Here is a 17,570-nt window from a genome sequence, read left to right as displayed (position 1 = left end):
GATCTTAATAAAAAAACAACGCATATATACAATATTGATTTAAATAAGGTTTATTTAGCAAAATTCTATTATGGAATAAAGCTATTGAATAGTTTAGAATCACACAGGAGTCAAACAAACGTTTCAAGGCACTTGCAAAACACTAATAATGGTGGATTTCACCAATGACTTAATGAGGTACGAATTCCACATAGGCCACGCCCAAGTCGTGTGCGTCCTCCTGATGATACAAACATATCGATATACAGGGTGTCATGCTCCAGAGTCTGTAGTTACCCCGGACACACCCGGAGAGGAGATAGTGAGAGTCCAGAGTGAACGCGACACAGGAGATGGCCTCAACGTGACCTTTCATTGGCCTGTAAGGGAGAGGAATAAAATTTACTGGCAGACTGGCCTGGTCTAATATTTTGTAATACATTGGCCCGAAATACATTGGAGGTGAGAGCTAAACTTGAAACAACGAAGATTTGATGTTAAATCACAACCAAGAGGGAACTTCTTTTATTTCAGCAATAAAATTTCACAAACGTAGAGCTTTTGGAGCATCATTCAATTTCAAATATACCATCGGAAAAAGACTGTCCGAAAGACCGCCGATTTGGTTACAAAATTCGACCCAAATCAACAAATCATGAATTCTCAAGTTAAATAAAAGCATGTATAAAAATCTGTTAACGATAAAAACATGGCAATTCCACCAATAGGTATAATCAAATACTAAGACCCCGGCTTGCCTTTGCCTTGGGTCTGAATATCATTCAATTTCAAATATACCATCGGAAAAAGACTGTCCGAAAGACCGCCGATTTGGTTACAAAATTCGACCCAAATCAACAAATCATAAATTCTCAAGTTAAATAAAAGCATGTATAAAAATCTGTTAACGATAAAAACATGGCAATTCCACCAAGAGGTATAATCAAATACTAAGACCCCGGCTTGCCTTGGGTCTGAATGAACGCGTCTATTTTAGTCTTCAGCTCGGAGTTGGCTACAAAGTCTGTGGATAGGAGGGGTTGGTTAGTGAGAGGGGAGGTAGATCGACCGCTCGAAATCCACAGCTCAATGGCGGACCGCTCGTAATTATAACCATCTGAAAAACATAAATAAAAAAATAATGAAAATAAAATTGGGGAAAAAAAACGTTTACAAAACCTACAGGATACCTAATTACCCACTTTGTGTTGTAAAATAGAAACAGAAAACCAACCTTGGCTGGAAAATATTTTTTTAAAGAGGTTTGATCGAGGGAACTGTAAATATTAGGGTCTTATCGTTTCGAAATCGAAGAGAGAATGAAGACGGGGAGAAGAAATCGAGCCGTTCTGAGATCAAACTTTATAAAATCCTCTCCGGGACTGAATTCAACCCGCGACCTAGCGCTTACAAGGCAGACGCGCTACCCACTAAGCTAACTAGGCTGGCCAAAATTTTGCGCTTTAATGTTGCTAGATTTTTGAGGTCCTAATCATCTAATGAAAGTTTAATGAACACGTGTTTAGCTCAGTATTTATCCCCTAATTATAATGATTATGAGTAAATATTGAAAGATGTGAGAGCGCGAATGACCTACTGTCCATAGTGTTAAAGTGCCTAAAAGGAAAAAAGTGTGAGATTGCTAGGTAAAAAACCTCCATTTTTGAGGTCCTAATCATCTAATGAAAGTTTAATGAACACGTGTTTAGCTCAGTATTTATCCCCTAATTATAATGATTATGAATAAATATTGAAAGATGTGAGAGCCCGAATGACCTACTGTCCATAGTGTTAAAGTGCCTAAAAGGAAAAAAAAGTGTGAGATTGCTAGGTAAAAAACAGGATCCACAGCTTGAGTAGATTATCGTCATTGCCACACGAAACGAGCTTATACTCACGCGTCGAATTACCTGGAAGTAAAAAAAAAGGTTCTTTGCAAAATATAAATCAAAAGTCTCATTGGGACCAACTTCGAGAAATGTACGGCTCGGCCGCTATTCAAGACTTTATGTTTTGAAAAAGTTCAAAAATGTTCACTCTTCTCAAGACTTTGGTTTTCGGCCCAATTCAATCAAACTTCGCAGAGAGGTTTTTTATAAAATGTAGATCAAAAGTCTCCTTAGGATCAACCTCCTGACTACCAGGCGAGCATCTTGACCACTACACTCACCTCGAGTCTCATACACAGTGGAGAAGTTAAATCACTCAAGTTAAGTAACGTTAAATCTCTAAATATGAAAATAACTTTTACTCTTCACTTCAAAACCAGTGAAGAGTAAAAGTTATTTTCATATTTAGAGATTTAAAATGAACCTTCACAAATTTACTGAGTCTACAATCAATATGTTAAGTAACGTTGCCCGTGGTTGGTATCCACTCACCTCGTGTCCCATACACACTAGAGAAGTTGATCTCATTGGTTCCCAATTCGTGGAACGCGGGCACAGCGCACAACAACTGCGGGGGTTCTCCGGTCACGGTCCACACTTTGGTTTGGGACGTCAGATCAGAGCTGACCAAACACTGCTCGTCGGGGGACAGGGCCAGGGTTGACACGGCCTCTTCGTGCCCGAGCCAGGAGCTGAAAACCAAAGTGCTGGACATTAGTTTTTAGGACTAAAAAAAAAAAATATTATTATTTAGACTGTCGAATTAGGACAAGTAGAGTCCCTTTATAGGACATGTAGGACAAAATTTCAAGCCTTATATTACTCCGACTTGATTAGATCTTTTTAGAGGTAAAAAACTCTACCTGAGCACAATACCGGGTCTCTCATCAGTTGATGCGTTATGGGGCACATCATCTCGGCCGGGATACCCTCACTCAACTCCACCTGGTCCACCCGGATCGAATTTCTGTCCCCACTTGTGGATCCGTCCACAATTGGGGACAGGGGGGCTGTGTTGAGTCCCCCGGGCACATTTTGGGACAGGGCACCCGTATTGAGTCCCCATACCAGGACGGTTTTGTCTAGGGAGCCGCTGACGAGGAGAGGGGGAAGAGGGGAGTAGGCCACGCACGTGAGGGGGGAGTCTTTCGTGTCGTGAACGTGCAGCATTTCCCCGCTTTCCTGAAGAAGAAAAGGGATGAAAATGGTAAGTCGAATTTTTATTGTGGAAATTAAGTTAAGTTATTAAAGTTATACGTAGTTAAATTATAACCCCGGAAATTTTCTAGGTTTGGGAAAAGTTATCCGTAGTTACGGATAACTCCAGCTTTCAATTTCCAGATCAAGAAAATAAGGGGACAAATTTGCTTTCAATTTCCAGATCAAGAAAAATATAGGACAGTTTACCTTAATATCAAATATAGGACAGTTTACCTTAATATCAAATATAGGACAGTTTACCTTAATATCAAATATAGGACAGTTTACCTTAATATCAAATATAGGACAGTTTACCTTAATATCAAATATAGGACAGTTTACCTTAATATCAAATATAGGACAGTTTACCTTAATATCAAATATAGGACAGTTTACCTTAATATCAAATATAGGACAGTTTACCTTAATATCAAATATAGGACAGTTTACCTTAATATCAAATATAGGACAGTTTACCTTAATATCAAATATAGGACAGTTTACCTTAATATCAAATATAGGACAGTTTACCTTAATATCAAATATAGGACAGTTTACCTTAATATCAAATATAGGACAGTTTACCTTAATATCAAATATAGGACAGTTTACCTTAATATCAAATATAGGACAGTTTACCTTAATATCAAATATAGGACAGTTTACCTTAATATCAAATATAGGACAGTTTACCTTAATATCAAATATAGGACAGTTTACCTTAATATCAAATATAGGACAGTTTACCTTAATATCAAATATAGGACAGTTTACCTTAATATCAAATATAGGACAGTTTACCTTAATATCAAATATAGGACAGTTTACCTTAATATCAAATATAGGACAGTTTACCTTAATATCAAATATAGGACAGTTTACCTTAATATCAAATATAGGACAGTTTACCTTAATATCAAATATAGGACAGTTTACCTTAATATCAAATATAGGACAGTTTACCTTAATATCAAATATAGGACAGTTTACCTTAATATCAAATATAGGACAGTTTACCTTAATGTCAAACACCAGGGCAGTTCCGTCCAGAGAGCAAGAAGTCATCATAGTGCCACAACTAGAGAACTCTACCTGATGTACAGGGTATTGGTGGGGGGAGAGAGGGGAGGAGGGGTGGGGGACCCAGGCCCCCTCCTGGGAGGACCACAGCCAGATGTTCTTATCACTGTGAGAGGAGACACAAAAAGGGAAAGACATCATTACTAGGAAAAGAAAAGAATATAAAAAAAAAAATCAATCAAATCTCAAAATATTTGCGGCAAATCAGAGCTTTTTCACAACATTTATAGATATCACTACATTACTAAGTGCCTCCTTTGCAATCATTTTCCATATTTTAATAATCTTTTTACACTGGCAATGCCGCCACTGGTCGCTGCTCAATTGTCCTCACGAGGCTGAGTGCACACAGAACTCTAAATACAGAGCCGAAAAAACTTCGACCCCGCCGGGAATCGAACCCGGGACCTCCGGCGTGCAAGCCTAGTGTGATACCCACTCGGCCACGGAGATTTTCCGCTCGCCGTTGCTTACCTTCCGCCAGCCGCTATGAGTTTTCCATGGGATATATCTACACTGTTAATAGCATTGCCCATTAGTCTGGCAGGCAAGTCCTCTATTTCAGAATGCAGACTAGGATATCACAGCTTAGCCAGAGATCCGAACATTTCTACTAGTCCAGTTGTTTCAGTTTAAGTTGAGAATTCAATGCCTGTACAATCAAGTAGTAAGTAAATATGTGCGTAGTAAATAAATAACTTGGTGAAGAGAGCGTGAAGAGTTGAATAAGGTGTCTAGAAAGGCGAAATTCTAATTCTATGCAGACTAAAATATGACAGCTTAGATAGAGAACCCAGAGGTCCGAACATTTTCTACTATTCCAGTCCTCTGTTTCAGTTTATGTTTGGGAATTCGATGCCTGCACAATCAATGAGTAAGTAAGTGCAATTAAATAAGTAATTAAAAACAATTAAATAACTTTCCATGGCCACTTGTGCTCACATGTATCTCAACAATCCCAGTAGGCTCATTGTAGGGCTCCAAAATTCCATTGGCCCAGTGGCTGTTACCTAGACCTACACCCTACACCAAGGCTTGTTACCTGGACCTACACCCTACACCAAGGCTTGTACACCAGAGGTCCTGGGTTCAATACTCGAAACTTTCGGCAGAGTCGATTTTTTTCATGTCTAAGCTTCTTCCTTTAAGTGGGTCTACTTTCGGTGTTCGGTCTACAACCTACCTCGGTGGTGTAGTGGTCAAGACGCTCGCTTGTTAAACAGGAGGGCGTGGGTTCAATCCCAGCCGAGGTATGGAATTTTATCCTCAATATAATTTGAGAATTTGACCACAATAATAGTAGTAGCCTACTGCTGGAGTAAAGGGACTTTTCAGTCCTATGCGAGCAGTATAAATAAGCACTAATATTATATTATTATTAAATGTTAAATTGCTATGGCTATCGACTGAAAAAAGCTCTTGACCATATGACCCACTCTGCTTGAACTACTGACACAAAACAGAAAGCTGTCAGACATCAAATTCACTCCTCAAAGAGATTATCATTTTTCACCCCACCCCTCACTGTATAGGTTCCTTATGCATAATTTAAAGAAAAGGAAAAAAAATCTGCTGTGAACATCACACAACATTCTATTACATTTAAAAAAAGACAAATAACTGGAGACCTCTAAACTTTTGTTATTACATTATGTTATTAAACCCACAAAATAAACGAGACCTCGTTTAGACTGCGGGGGTGAAGGGACTTTTCAGTCTCATTCGAGCAGGATAAACAAGGTATATTCTATTCTACTTGAATACTTACACAGCAATAGTTCAAAGGCACGTCCACACTCAGGTTGCCTCGCATATCCCAAATGGTGACCGTCTTATCGTTAGATCCAGAAGCTAGCAGGCTATCATCACAGGAAAATGTACAACACGTTACGTAGCGAGCATATCCCAAATGGTGACCGTCTTATCGTTCGATCCAGAAGCTAGCAGGCTATCATCACAGGAAAATGTACAACACGTTACGTAGCGTGTGTGGGATTCGAGAGTTTTGATACAAGTCAGACTGGGCACCTGGGGGGAAATTACCTAGGTAAATGCTAGGTTTGTTAGATGTAGTTACAGCTAAGGACTTTTGTCAAAAAGTTGATTAGCGGCCGAGCCGTACATTTCTCGAGGTTGGTCCCAAGGAGACTTTTCATCTACATTTTATAAAGAACCTCTCTGCAAATTTCGATTGACTTGGTCCGAAAACTTAAGTCCTGAGAAGAGTGAACATTTTTGAGTTTTTTCGAAACCTAAAGTCTTGAATAGCGGCCGTACACTTCTCGAGGTTCATACTCAAGAGATTTTTGACCTACATTTTATAAAGAACCTCCCCGCAAAGTTTGATTGACTTGGGCCGAAAACTAAAGCTAGACATTAGACTTTAGACAGGTCCCACTTTTGACAGGTCCGACTGTATTCTATTCTATTGACCACTCGACCACAGAGAAGGGTTGTTAACTTACGTCCCACAGTTTCACTGTCTTGTCCACAGACCCCGACACGAGTAGGGACGACTTATGATTGAACCTCACACTGGTAACCGCTGACGTGTGACCTTGAAGACTGGCCAATGGGGAGAGAGATACTCTGGCAAGGTCATAACTTACGTCCCACAAAGATAACTTTAGCCTAAAGCCCTACAGAGGTACATTAGGTACGTCCCACATAGGGTTAGTCAACTTACGTCCCACAGTTTCACTGTCTTGTCCATAGACCCCGACACGAGTAGGGATGATTTGTTTCACAAACGTAGAGCTTTTGGAGCAGATCGATATTTTTTCAAATCCGAGAATGCGAGAAAAAAAATCTAAACACCCTATCAACTATTTCGTTGCAATGGCAGTTCCTCGATGTATCTATGGAAACAAAACTCGCGTTCGACACAGGGGGCAGGCGGGAACTCGGCCCCAACCCTCAATACGGCCCTGAGTGTGGCCTCTGTCATTAGTTTCCCTAGAAAAAAACAAAAAACAGGCCATATGGGTACTCGTACTCACATGATAAGGCTCAGGTCATCGCTACGCCATACAGTCACAGTTTCATCATCCCCTCCCGTAGCTAGCAGTCTTGTATCGGGAGAGAATCGGACACACCTCATATTACTACCAATATGTACACTACCACGTAGAATCAACTCTGTACCCTAGGAACAAATAGATAAGAGAATCAATGAATTTTAGCTTTCTACATACATTGAACAAGCTGGATCCGTCCTTCCGGGATTTTTTTGTGCATATGGTCAGTTTACCTTAATATCAAATATAGGACAGCTTACCTTAATATCAAATATAGGACAGTTTACCTTAATATCAAATATAGGATTTTTCAAACCAAAATACAAAAAAAAAAAAAAAAAAAAAATCTAAACACCCTATCAACTATTTCGTTGCAATGGCAGTTCCTAGATGTATCTATGGAAACAAAACTCGCGTTCGAGACAGGGGGCAGGCGGGGACTCGGCCCCAACCCTCAATACGGCCCTGAGTGTGGCCTCTGTCATTAGTTTCCCTAGGGGGGAAAAAAAACAGGCCATATGGGTACTCGTACTCACATGATAAGGCTCAGGTCATCGCTACGCCACACAGTCACAGTTTCATCATCCCCTCCAGTAGCTAGCAGTCTTGTATCGGGAGAGAATCGGACACACCTCATATTACTACCAATATGTACACTACCCCGTAGAATCAACTCTGTACCCTAGGAACAAATAGATAAAAGAATCAATGAATTTTAGCTTTTTCTACATACATTAAACAAGCTGGGTCCGTCCCCCATTGGGAACTCGTGCATTCAACGTGTTATGGCCTCTATCTAAGGGTATTATTTTTAGATTCTGGTGAAAGTAGAGCCATTTTTTATTATTATTATTATTATTATTTAGACTGTCGAATTAGGACATGTAGTCCCTTTATAGGCTATAGGACATGTAGGACAAAATTTCAAGCCTTATATTACTCCGACTTGATTAGATCTTTTTAGAATGTAAAATTGGTTAGGACAAATGTATGAATCGAGCAGCAACGCGCTTGATATGCAGAGGATTCCGGGTTCGATTCCAGATTCGACAGAACAGGGTTTATACGCTTTTCCCGGAATGAAATTCCATGACTATTCCATGACTTTTTCCAGAAAAATAGGGGGCGGAGGTACCTAAGAATCAGTAAGATTACCTCTTCATTTAAATAAAATATGCAATATGCAGAACATGAAGGAATATGAGCAACGCGCTTGATATGCAGAGGATTCCGGGTTCGATTCCAGATTCGACAGAACAGGGTTTATACGCTTTTCCCGGAATGAAATTCCACGACTATTCCATGACTTTTCCAGAAAATTTCCATGACTTTTTCCAGAAAAATAGGGGGCGGAGGGACCTAAAAATCAGTAAGATTACCCCTTCATTTAAATAAAATATGCAATATGCAGAACATGGGGGGAATGTACCGCAGGCCGTTTTTTTTGGAAAAACTTGATATTTAATTTGAACATATTTAATTTTCGAGTGGGTGACAAATTCCATGACTTTTCCAGGTTTTCTTTAAATTTTCATGATTTTCCATGACTTTTTGGCCGATTTTCAGATTCCATGACTTTTCCACGTTTTCCAGTTATTCGGTTTTTTTTGGAAAAACTTGATATTTAATTTGAACATATTTAATTTTCGAGTGGGTGACAAATTCCATGACTTTTCCAGGTTTTCTTTTAATATTCACGATTTTCCATGACTTTTTGGCCGATTTTCAGATTCCATGACTTTTCCACGTTTTCCAGTTTTTCCAGGTCGCGTATAAACCCTGCAGAAAAATTGATACTCCTACTTTACCTATCACAGAGCTTGCTATTGAGATTCCACATACATATGCTACCATCGTCCCCACCACTTATCAGAGTACGCTGCTTCGAACAGAAACTTATGCTACGCACCGCGCTGTTATTAATTGATACTCCTACTTTACCTATCACAGAGCTTGCTATTGAGATTCCACATACATATGCTACCATCGTCCCCACCACTTATCAGAGTATGCTGCTTCGAACAGAAACTTATGCTACGCACCGCGCTGTTATTGCTGTGAACGAACGTGTGTATGATGGAACCGTCCTAAAAAAAGAAATAAGAGAAACACATTAGAATTAGAAAGTCAATCTGATGATAAAGGTTGTCCCAATAAGAACGCAAGATTTGAAAGGGTCATAACTTTGTTATGCGTTGTTTTATCTTGCCCTCTCTATCAAACCTCTTGAAAAAAAAAAAAAAACTTCCCAAATTTTTAGTAACAACTGACCTTTAAGTTCCAGTGGATAATATTGCCATCATAGGCGCTCGTCACGAAGCTATTCCCGTCCGGGGAGAATTTGACCTTGGTGATGGCGTAGTTGTGTGCCGTGAGAGGAGAGAAAGGGGCCTGGGTATATCCTAGCCCTGGGGTCCACTCCCATATTGCGATTGACTTGTCACTGAGGGGGAAAATAGAGATAATGTGTTAAAGTACATTACTTTGCTTAATATAGGATAAGGAAAGTAAAAAGAAAAAATAATTTTAAGGAAAAAGAAAAATATCATTGATGATGCTCTCACGGGCGAAACATGTCTGAAGCAATAAAGTAGAATCTAGCCAGCCTAGTTGGCTTAGTTGGTAGCGCTCTGCGTTATATGCGCTAGGCCGCGGGTTCTATTCCTGCCCGGGGCGGATTTTATCCTGAACGGATAATTTTCGCTCTCGGAACAGCTGGATTTCTCCTATCTCGCCTTCCTTATCTCTTCGATTTTAGTAGTAGCCTACTGCTGGAGTAAAGGGACTTTTCAGTCCTATGCGAGCAGTATAAATAAGCACTATTATTATTATTATTATTAAATGTTAAATTGCTATGGCTATCGACTGAAAAAAAGCTCTTGACCATATGACCCACTCTGCTTGAACTACTGACACCAAACAGAAAGCTGTCAGACATCAAATTCACTCCTCACAAAGATTATCATTTTTCACCCCACCCCTCTCTGTATAGGTTCCTCATGCATAATTCAAAGAAAAGGAAAAAAAATCTGCTGTGAACATCACACAACATTCTATTACATTTTTTAAAAAAAAGACAAATAACTGGGGACCTCCGAAAATCGCAAATAAACCTGCTAGAAAAAGTATAATTTTGGGTACCTATGTATAAGATTTATTTTCCAACACAAGGGGGAGGGGGAACGTATTTAATTTTCCCTTGTTCACATTAGAGTACTTTTCAAAAAAAAAAAAAAAAAAAAAAAAAAAAAAAAAAACTCCTCGACTGAAAGCGTACACTCTACACTGTCTCGACAACATAGATTCACTGCTTCACATCGTCGTGTGGAAACAGCTTAATAGCACGAACACATTGGCTGCCACGGGACGCTTATTAAATGGTTATCTGAAAGAGGGGCCTCTGAATGAAATTTTGATATTTCTTTGACGAAAAAATTCCAAGAATTAAGGAGTTTGTCTGTCATTTAAGGGAGATGTTTTCCTACATTACGGCCTGTGGGTAAACACCATTGAATATGCCTTAGCAGCCAACGCGTTGAAGTTGAAAATTTTCATCTCCATCAATGAGACCGGTTTTTTTTTTTAAATCCAATTTTTAGGTTTAATTTTAAACCGGTGAAATCGGTTTCTTTTCCAAAGATATCCGGAAAGGAAAACACACCTCAACATATCGGTATAAGTAAATATAAGAGAAAAATATAGAACTTATGAAACGTTTCGAGGCGCGTACACACTTGCCCGGCAGATTGGGACACTAGGCAGCGTCTACACTGTCGACTGACATCGCCAAAAATACTGGTCTACCGCGGGGCGAGCAGATGTGTACTTGCCTTTATACACAGGGCTTATACGGGATTTGAATCTGGTTTGTAACATACTGATAGATTCTGACTTGACTTTGTGAAGATTCATAATAATAATAATAGACTCTTGAGTGGAAGGTAACCACTAGGCGAGGTTAACGCCGGGGGCGTTTTCTACCACCTAACCCTTAAGTAGAGCTCCATTATTATGTGGTCAAAATCTCAAATAAATGAGGATAAAATTCCATGCCTCGGCTGGGATCGAACCCACGCCCTCCTGTTTACCAGGCGAGCGTCTTGACCACTACGCTACCGAGGCAGACCTACACCCTACACCAAGGCTTGTACAAAATGTACACGAGAGGTCCCGGGTTCAATACTCGAAACTTTCGGCAGAGTCGATTTTTTTCATGTCTAAGCTTAAATGTTAAAAGATAAAAAAAAAAAAAAAAAAATGTGGGTGTTCTACCATGTTTTGTAGTAGTGAAATACATAGCTATAAAAAAGAATGTTTTTCCCTAAGTTTGTCTTGTGTTGCAACTTGCAAATATACTTACAAATGAGAATGCCATAGGCATTAACCCCACCCTTGATCAAACTTCATTTATTTTTTTTTTCTTCCTTATTTTTAGCCCATCCTTCCTTTATTATTACAATAGTAATTTGCTATTGTATTTGCTTCAGTGTCGTCTGTCACTCTGTCTGTCCCCATACAATAGTAATAAAAAAGGTATAGTGGATGGGCTATTGTATTTGCTTTGGTGTTGTCTGTCACTCTGTCTGTCCCGATAGAAGGACTTTATCCAAACAATGCATAAATGGAGACAGCATTTTAATTTCCAATTTACCTGCAATAGGCATTGATAAGAGTCCCCTATTGATTAGTAATACCTTGATAACTGATGAAATTCTCCCTTTGTGACTCACAGAATTTTTGAAGTACCTACTCCAAAATTGATCTGTAAAACATACAGTGATGAAAAATGATGATATCTACATCAATACAGAAAACGTACCTGGATGATTTGTGAGATTTCACTGACCAACTAGAAGATCTTTTCCTCCGTTTCCCACAAGTTTTCCAACTTTTCCACCAAAAAACCACCAATTTTTTTTTTCTTCAGAAAATCCAAACGGAAAAACGCACTATTTTTGAAATCACCCGCCTTTCATTTCGCTCTTATCAGAAAAGGACTTTCTAAATATCCTGAGCAGCGGAAGATAAGGACGGCGTGAGAAATTTCAAACGGTACCAATGGGCAGCCAGGAATTTAGCTAAAACGCTAAAAATGCACACACCGCACCCGTGCCGCCATTTGGAAAAACCTGTTACCTGTTAATCCTAATCTAAAAATTCAAAATTATTCTAAAAAAAAAAGAAAAGACAAGATTCAGCAAAAGATAAAGGAATAAGGAAAGTTGAAAGTTTCCTCTTTCTTTTTCCTTTACTATTCAAAGGAATTGAAGTCAAATGGAGCAATAATACGTCAAAGTCAAGGTGCTTCCACTGCTGAAAAATGCAATCTTCAACTCCGTTGTTTGCCTCTACAAACTCCGCTCAAGCTATTGATTACTTCTCAAACAACGTTCAGTTCATTCTCACAAATGATGTAAACCCATCTCTCACTACAGGTAAGTTAATTCAATCACTTATCCCCAACACGAAAAACCCACCTAGAGATTTAGGTGTAGAGATCAAAAGTCCCATAGGTGTGCTAAGCTTCACAAATCTATCCCTAGGTAGCTCACTTTAAAAAGGTCACCTTTTTATTTGACAGCAATTAAATATCTCCTACAGTGGAGATTTTCATCATAGCATGTCCATTGCATAGTATGATGATTGTCAGATGAGTGAGAAATGAGACAATTGTCATTTTTACAAACCAGAATGACTTATGGAAGGGCTATTTTGCTTCTCAATGATACTGAAAACTAGCTTTTCCCATGGAGATCTTCAAAACAGAGAACACTTTGTGGATTTCAAAAACACTACAAAATGTATACTTCTTTATTGTAAAATACACAGAAAATCTCGTACAAAACTATGTGGAAAGAGGAAACTACCTTTAACACTTTATTTCTTTCTATTTCCCTACTTTCCCGAGGCTTTTCCTTTCTTATTACAATTTTCTTCTTTCAGTTCAAAATCTCAAATCAAACCATTTTTCTACGACGGAGAAAATCAAACGAGCAACAATTTATATCTCTCTTCTTTTATGATTTCTCTTTGGATGCATGAAACCGAATTCGCATCTTCTACCCATGTACAACAAGTGACAATATTTTCAACAGCGGAAAAATTCAAATTAAGATTCTCGCAACACAATACTTCCCATTTAGGTGCTGGGTCAATGTAAAAGCATCAGAAAGTAACTCATTGAAATATTAGCAATGTTGAACTTTAACCATCAAACCAGACCTATATTTGTATGGGAGGGGATTTTCACACTTTGAATTTTGTTCTTACTTTCTTGGTGAGACTAATTAGTAAGAGACTTTTCAATCCTGTTCCAGCAGGATAAGGTTTATTCTATTTAGTTCTATACATTGTTACTGTTATTTGTCTTTTCCCAGATTCACTCGGTAATTTGGCCATTGACCAGAATGGAATCACCTATCTGACCCAGGTACCATTGCAGTTAATCACTGATAATTCTCAGCCGGGTGCTTTACTTCTTGAAACTCCCCCTTCAGTGGCCATACAGCCGTCCTTGACATTGGACTCTTCTTACCAGGTAAATGTTGAACTTTTGTCAACTTTTACTATCAAAAAACAAACTATGTACAATCTATTTAGTTTACCTACCTACTTTATTTAAAAGTTTTGCTCATTTTATTGAATTTACATGTTATACCTAATATGCTGGCACACTCTAATAATAATTCATAATAATAAATGCCGTAAAAAAAAAACTACTGACATGGTTGCCTCACACATGCCCAAGATATAGGAGCTACTTTACAATTCTTATTTCTCTTTCAGGTTGAAGTCTTGCCTAGTGGGCACTTGGTGCTGACTTCCAGAAGTGTTGCACCACAGGATACCTCACAGCCTGTACAAAATGAAACAGGTAAAGTTTTTTTTTATTAGGTACTTCCCTTATGGATGTGTTTTACTCATATATTTGTTAGTACATATTTGTAAGGTTTAACTGAACAACTTTTTTTTATCTGTTATATATATATATAAAAAAAAAATAAAAGTAGAAGAAGGAAGAAGAACAGCATACAGCCGTCCTTGACATTGGACTCTTCTTACCAGGTAAATGTTGAACTTTTGTCAACTTTTACTATCAAAAAACAAACTATGTACTATCTATTTAGTTTACCTACCTACTTTATTTAAAAGTTTTGCTCATTTCATTGAATTTACATGTTATACCTAATATTCTGGCACACTCTAATAATAATAATAATAATAATAAATGCTGTAAAAAATAAAAAAATAAAAACTACTGACATGGTTGCCTCACACATGCCCAAGATATAGGAGCTACTTTACAATTCTTATTTCTCTTTTAGGTTGAAGTCTTGCCTAGTGGGCACTTGGTGCTGACTTCCAGAAGTGTTGCACCACAGGATACCTCGCAGCCTGTAAAAAATGAAACAGGTAAAGTTTTTTTTTATTAGGTACTTCCCTTATGGATGTGTTTTACTCATATATTTGTTAGTACCTATTTGTAAGGTTTAACTGAACAACTTTTTTTTTATCTGTTATATATATAAAAAAATAAAAGTAGAAGAAGAAAGGAGAACATGATATTTTAGAAAATCAGCCATTCCAAGAATAAACCTTGTCTGTTTAGAATAAACTTTGCTTTGGGCTGAAAACTAACTGTTTTGGCTTTCACCTAGTGCTTACAAGACATACATGCTACCTTTCAAGCCAACTAGGCTGACTTTGGTTTTATCTTTTACATTTTTTTTCTATATAATTTATTACTTTCTACTTTTTTTTTCTTTCAGGTGGCCAGTCAACAGACTACACATGTCCCACAGTCAGTACATTGGGTTCCGAATTGGTCACTCCTATTGGCCAACCAAACTGGATACCCAACACACAGTGCCACACAGTCCCAGTACGAAGTGAACCAAAAGAGGAACCCAAGAAGTGTCTCAATAAACCACATCAGAGTGGACAGAAATCCAACCAAAGTTCTCAGACTAAAACTCGGTCACAAAGTGAACAGAAATCAAACCAAAAATCCCAGACTAAAAGTCACACTTCACAAAGAGAACAAAAGTCAAACCAAACTTCCCAGAGTAACAAAACTTTGTCACATGAAGACATTAAAAATCGTAACAAGCACACAAAAGATCAAGTTTCGATTGAAAACAAATCTGGATCATCACAAAACTTAGAGCTGTCGAAAAGTATTATTTTACCCTAACTTTTACCATATCTCTAACCGTTTAGTCGGTATAGCTGAAAACCGCCAAAAAACGGTCGAAATCTGTCCATAAGCGGTCAAAATGCCGCCAAGCGCAGCAACCATCTCAACCAAACGTTTTTTGTTGCATCCTCGTCACATTTGTGAACTACATACCAAATTTCAAGTCTCTAGCTTATACCTACCGTTCCCGAGAAATTGTTAAAACACCGAAAACCGCCAAAAAGCGGTAAAATGCCGCCAAGCGTTGCACCGGTCTTAACCAAAAGTTTCGTGTCGCATATCCTTGTCACATTTGACAAGGTACTCTTTAGAGTTGCACGCCCTAGAACACGCGGCCCAGGAGCAACGTTCTAAAGAAACCACATCCGCAGGCGATAAACTATCCAGCGATAAACCAGGAGGGAAGAACCCAGGCGCTGAAACAGGGGGTGAGAACCCAGTCGGAGAGAACCCACTAGAGAAACCAGGTGGTGAACCAGGGTCTAGTATACCTGTGAAAAAACAGAAGAAGCTGATGTGTAGCGTGTGTAAAACTGTGATGACCTGTGACGAGGAGCTGCAGAAACATGTCCAATATCATAAGAAGGTAGATTTTTATTATTATTATTTTTTTTTTTTTTTACATTTACATATTTTTGGGTGTTTGAAACAACCGTTATGCACAATACATAAAAACAAAAAAGCAGAAACATGTTCAGTATCATAAGAAGGTAGAATTTTATTTTATTTATTTTCAGTATTTCAGTACGTACATAAATAATTAAACATAATATAAAGGACAAAATTTTTGGTTGGTGAAAATTTTAGCTCTGGCAGGGATTCGAACCCAGCACCTCCGGGTTGAGAGTCAGTGCTCTTCACCACTCGACTACACATTCAGAGGTTAGTAACTTTTTATTATTACTGAGCGTTCGAAAAGTTTGAGATCGATCTAACAACCAGGCCCGGAGTTATGGTCTATTCAATTTCAGCTTCTCATCTTAAGCCATTCAAAAAATATTCAGGGGTTCCAAGACTTTTCGAATGCTCTGTATATTTATTTAAATTAATAATGGAATTTTCTTTCTCTCCCAGGTGAAATACCTCATCAGTGGTCGCAAATATAGGAAAGGTCTCGCACTCAAGTCCCTCAAACCTATAAAATACACGAGACCTTGTTTAGACTGCTGGGGTAAAGGGACTTTTTAGTCTCATTCGAGCAGGATAAACAAGGTAGGAGTATATACTATTCTATTTTGAAGGGAGAAGAAAACAATATTAGTAAGCCTAGTTCTCTCCAGCCTAGTTCTCCAGCCAAGAGAGAAATCTCCAGCCTCAAGGTCTAGGGGTAAATATTGTGATGTGTGTAGCAAATGTTTCAGTAGACCTAGTCAGCTTATACGACACTTGAGAATACACACCGGGGAACGACCCTACAAGGTAAAATGAAGTTTTTTCGTCAAAAACTAAATGAGGGGTTTAAGGGAAAAACGACTTAGAACCTATCTAGTCTCGGTCTAGGGGTATCATTCAAGAGGATAAGGAAAGTCGTGTGATGTTCACACCAGATTTTTTTTTTTTTCCGTTTCAGTGCGACAGATGCAGTAAGAGTTTCAATCAGAAGAACGCATTGAAAACCCACATGATGAAACACAATGGTCAGAGACCTCACCAGTGTCACATATGTTATGCAACGTTCAGCCAGGCTGGTAAGTTGTTAACTTCTCTGCCATAGGATAGGAGCATTAAAAAAAAACGGAGTCCATCCGAGAACGAAAAAGTTTGGTATAAAAAGAAGACCACGTAATTCTTCTTTTCATGTTTTCTCTTCATCCAGTAGATCTTCATTCTGGATGAATGGTCAGTCTTTCTCTCCTCTGACCATTTACTTTTGGGTCTGAGGACAACAATGTAGTTATTTGTTTCAGTTTATCAGATGTCCTTAAAATAAATTATTAGAAAAGAACTTAAAGAACATACGTAATAAATAAACGTAAATAATTAAACAGGAGGGCGTGGGTTCAATCCCAGCCGAGGTATGGAATTTTATCCTCAATATAATTTGAGAATTTGATTACAATAATAGTAGTATCCTACTGCTGGAGGAAAGGGACTTTTCAGTCCTATGCGAGCAGTATAAATAAGCACTATTATTATTATTTTTCCAACGTTTTCTCTATATTTTTCCAGGTTAATCTAAATATTCACGAAACGCTTCACTCGCTCGAG

The 17,570-nt window shown here is 38.4% G+C and overlaps 2 protein-coding genes across 2 annotated transcripts; one reads left to right on the top strand and one right to left on the bottom strand.

Moving 5' to 3' along the window:
• Positions 1-1,806: 1,806 nt before the first annotated feature.
• On the bottom strand, positions 1,807-9,625 carry LOC103514864 (WD repeat, SAM and U-box domain-containing protein 1-like; the record flags this gene model as incomplete). Its single annotated transcript, XM_026827718.1, has 4 exons — positions 1,807-1,889; positions 2,361-2,560; positions 9,107-9,252; positions 9,437-9,625. Coding segments are annotated over 4 exons (618 nt in total), but the record flags the coding sequence as incomplete, so codon positions are not given.
• A 2,684-nt stretch (positions 9,626-12,309) lies between these two features.
• Positions 12,310-17,536, top strand: LOC103514863 (zinc finger protein 271-like). The gene is made up of 9 exons (XM_026827717.1): positions 12,310-12,600; positions 13,543-13,703; positions 13,952-14,039; positions 14,935-15,342; positions 15,674-15,948; positions 16,437-16,491; positions 16,681-16,781; positions 16,933-17,050; positions 17,532-17,536. Exons 1-9 carry the CDS (start codon positions 12,486-12,488, stop codon positions 17,534-17,536), a joined length of 1,326 nt encoding a protein of 441 aa, XP_026683518.1. The 5' UTR covers positions 12,310-12,485.
• Positions 17,537-17,570: the final 34 nt, after the last annotated feature.

This window comes from Diaphorina citri, unplaced genomic scaffold (assembly GCF_000475195.1).
Source record: "Diaphorina citri unplaced genomic scaffold, Diaci psyllid genome assembly version 1.1 scaffold1237, whole genome shotgun sequence".
NCBI classification, from domain to species: domain Eukaryota; kingdom Metazoa; phylum Arthropoda; class Insecta; order Hemiptera; family Psyllidae; genus Diaphorina; species Diaphorina citri.
Note: the sequence above shows the minus strand (reverse complement) of the source record. Positions and strands in the feature narration are given on the sequence as shown.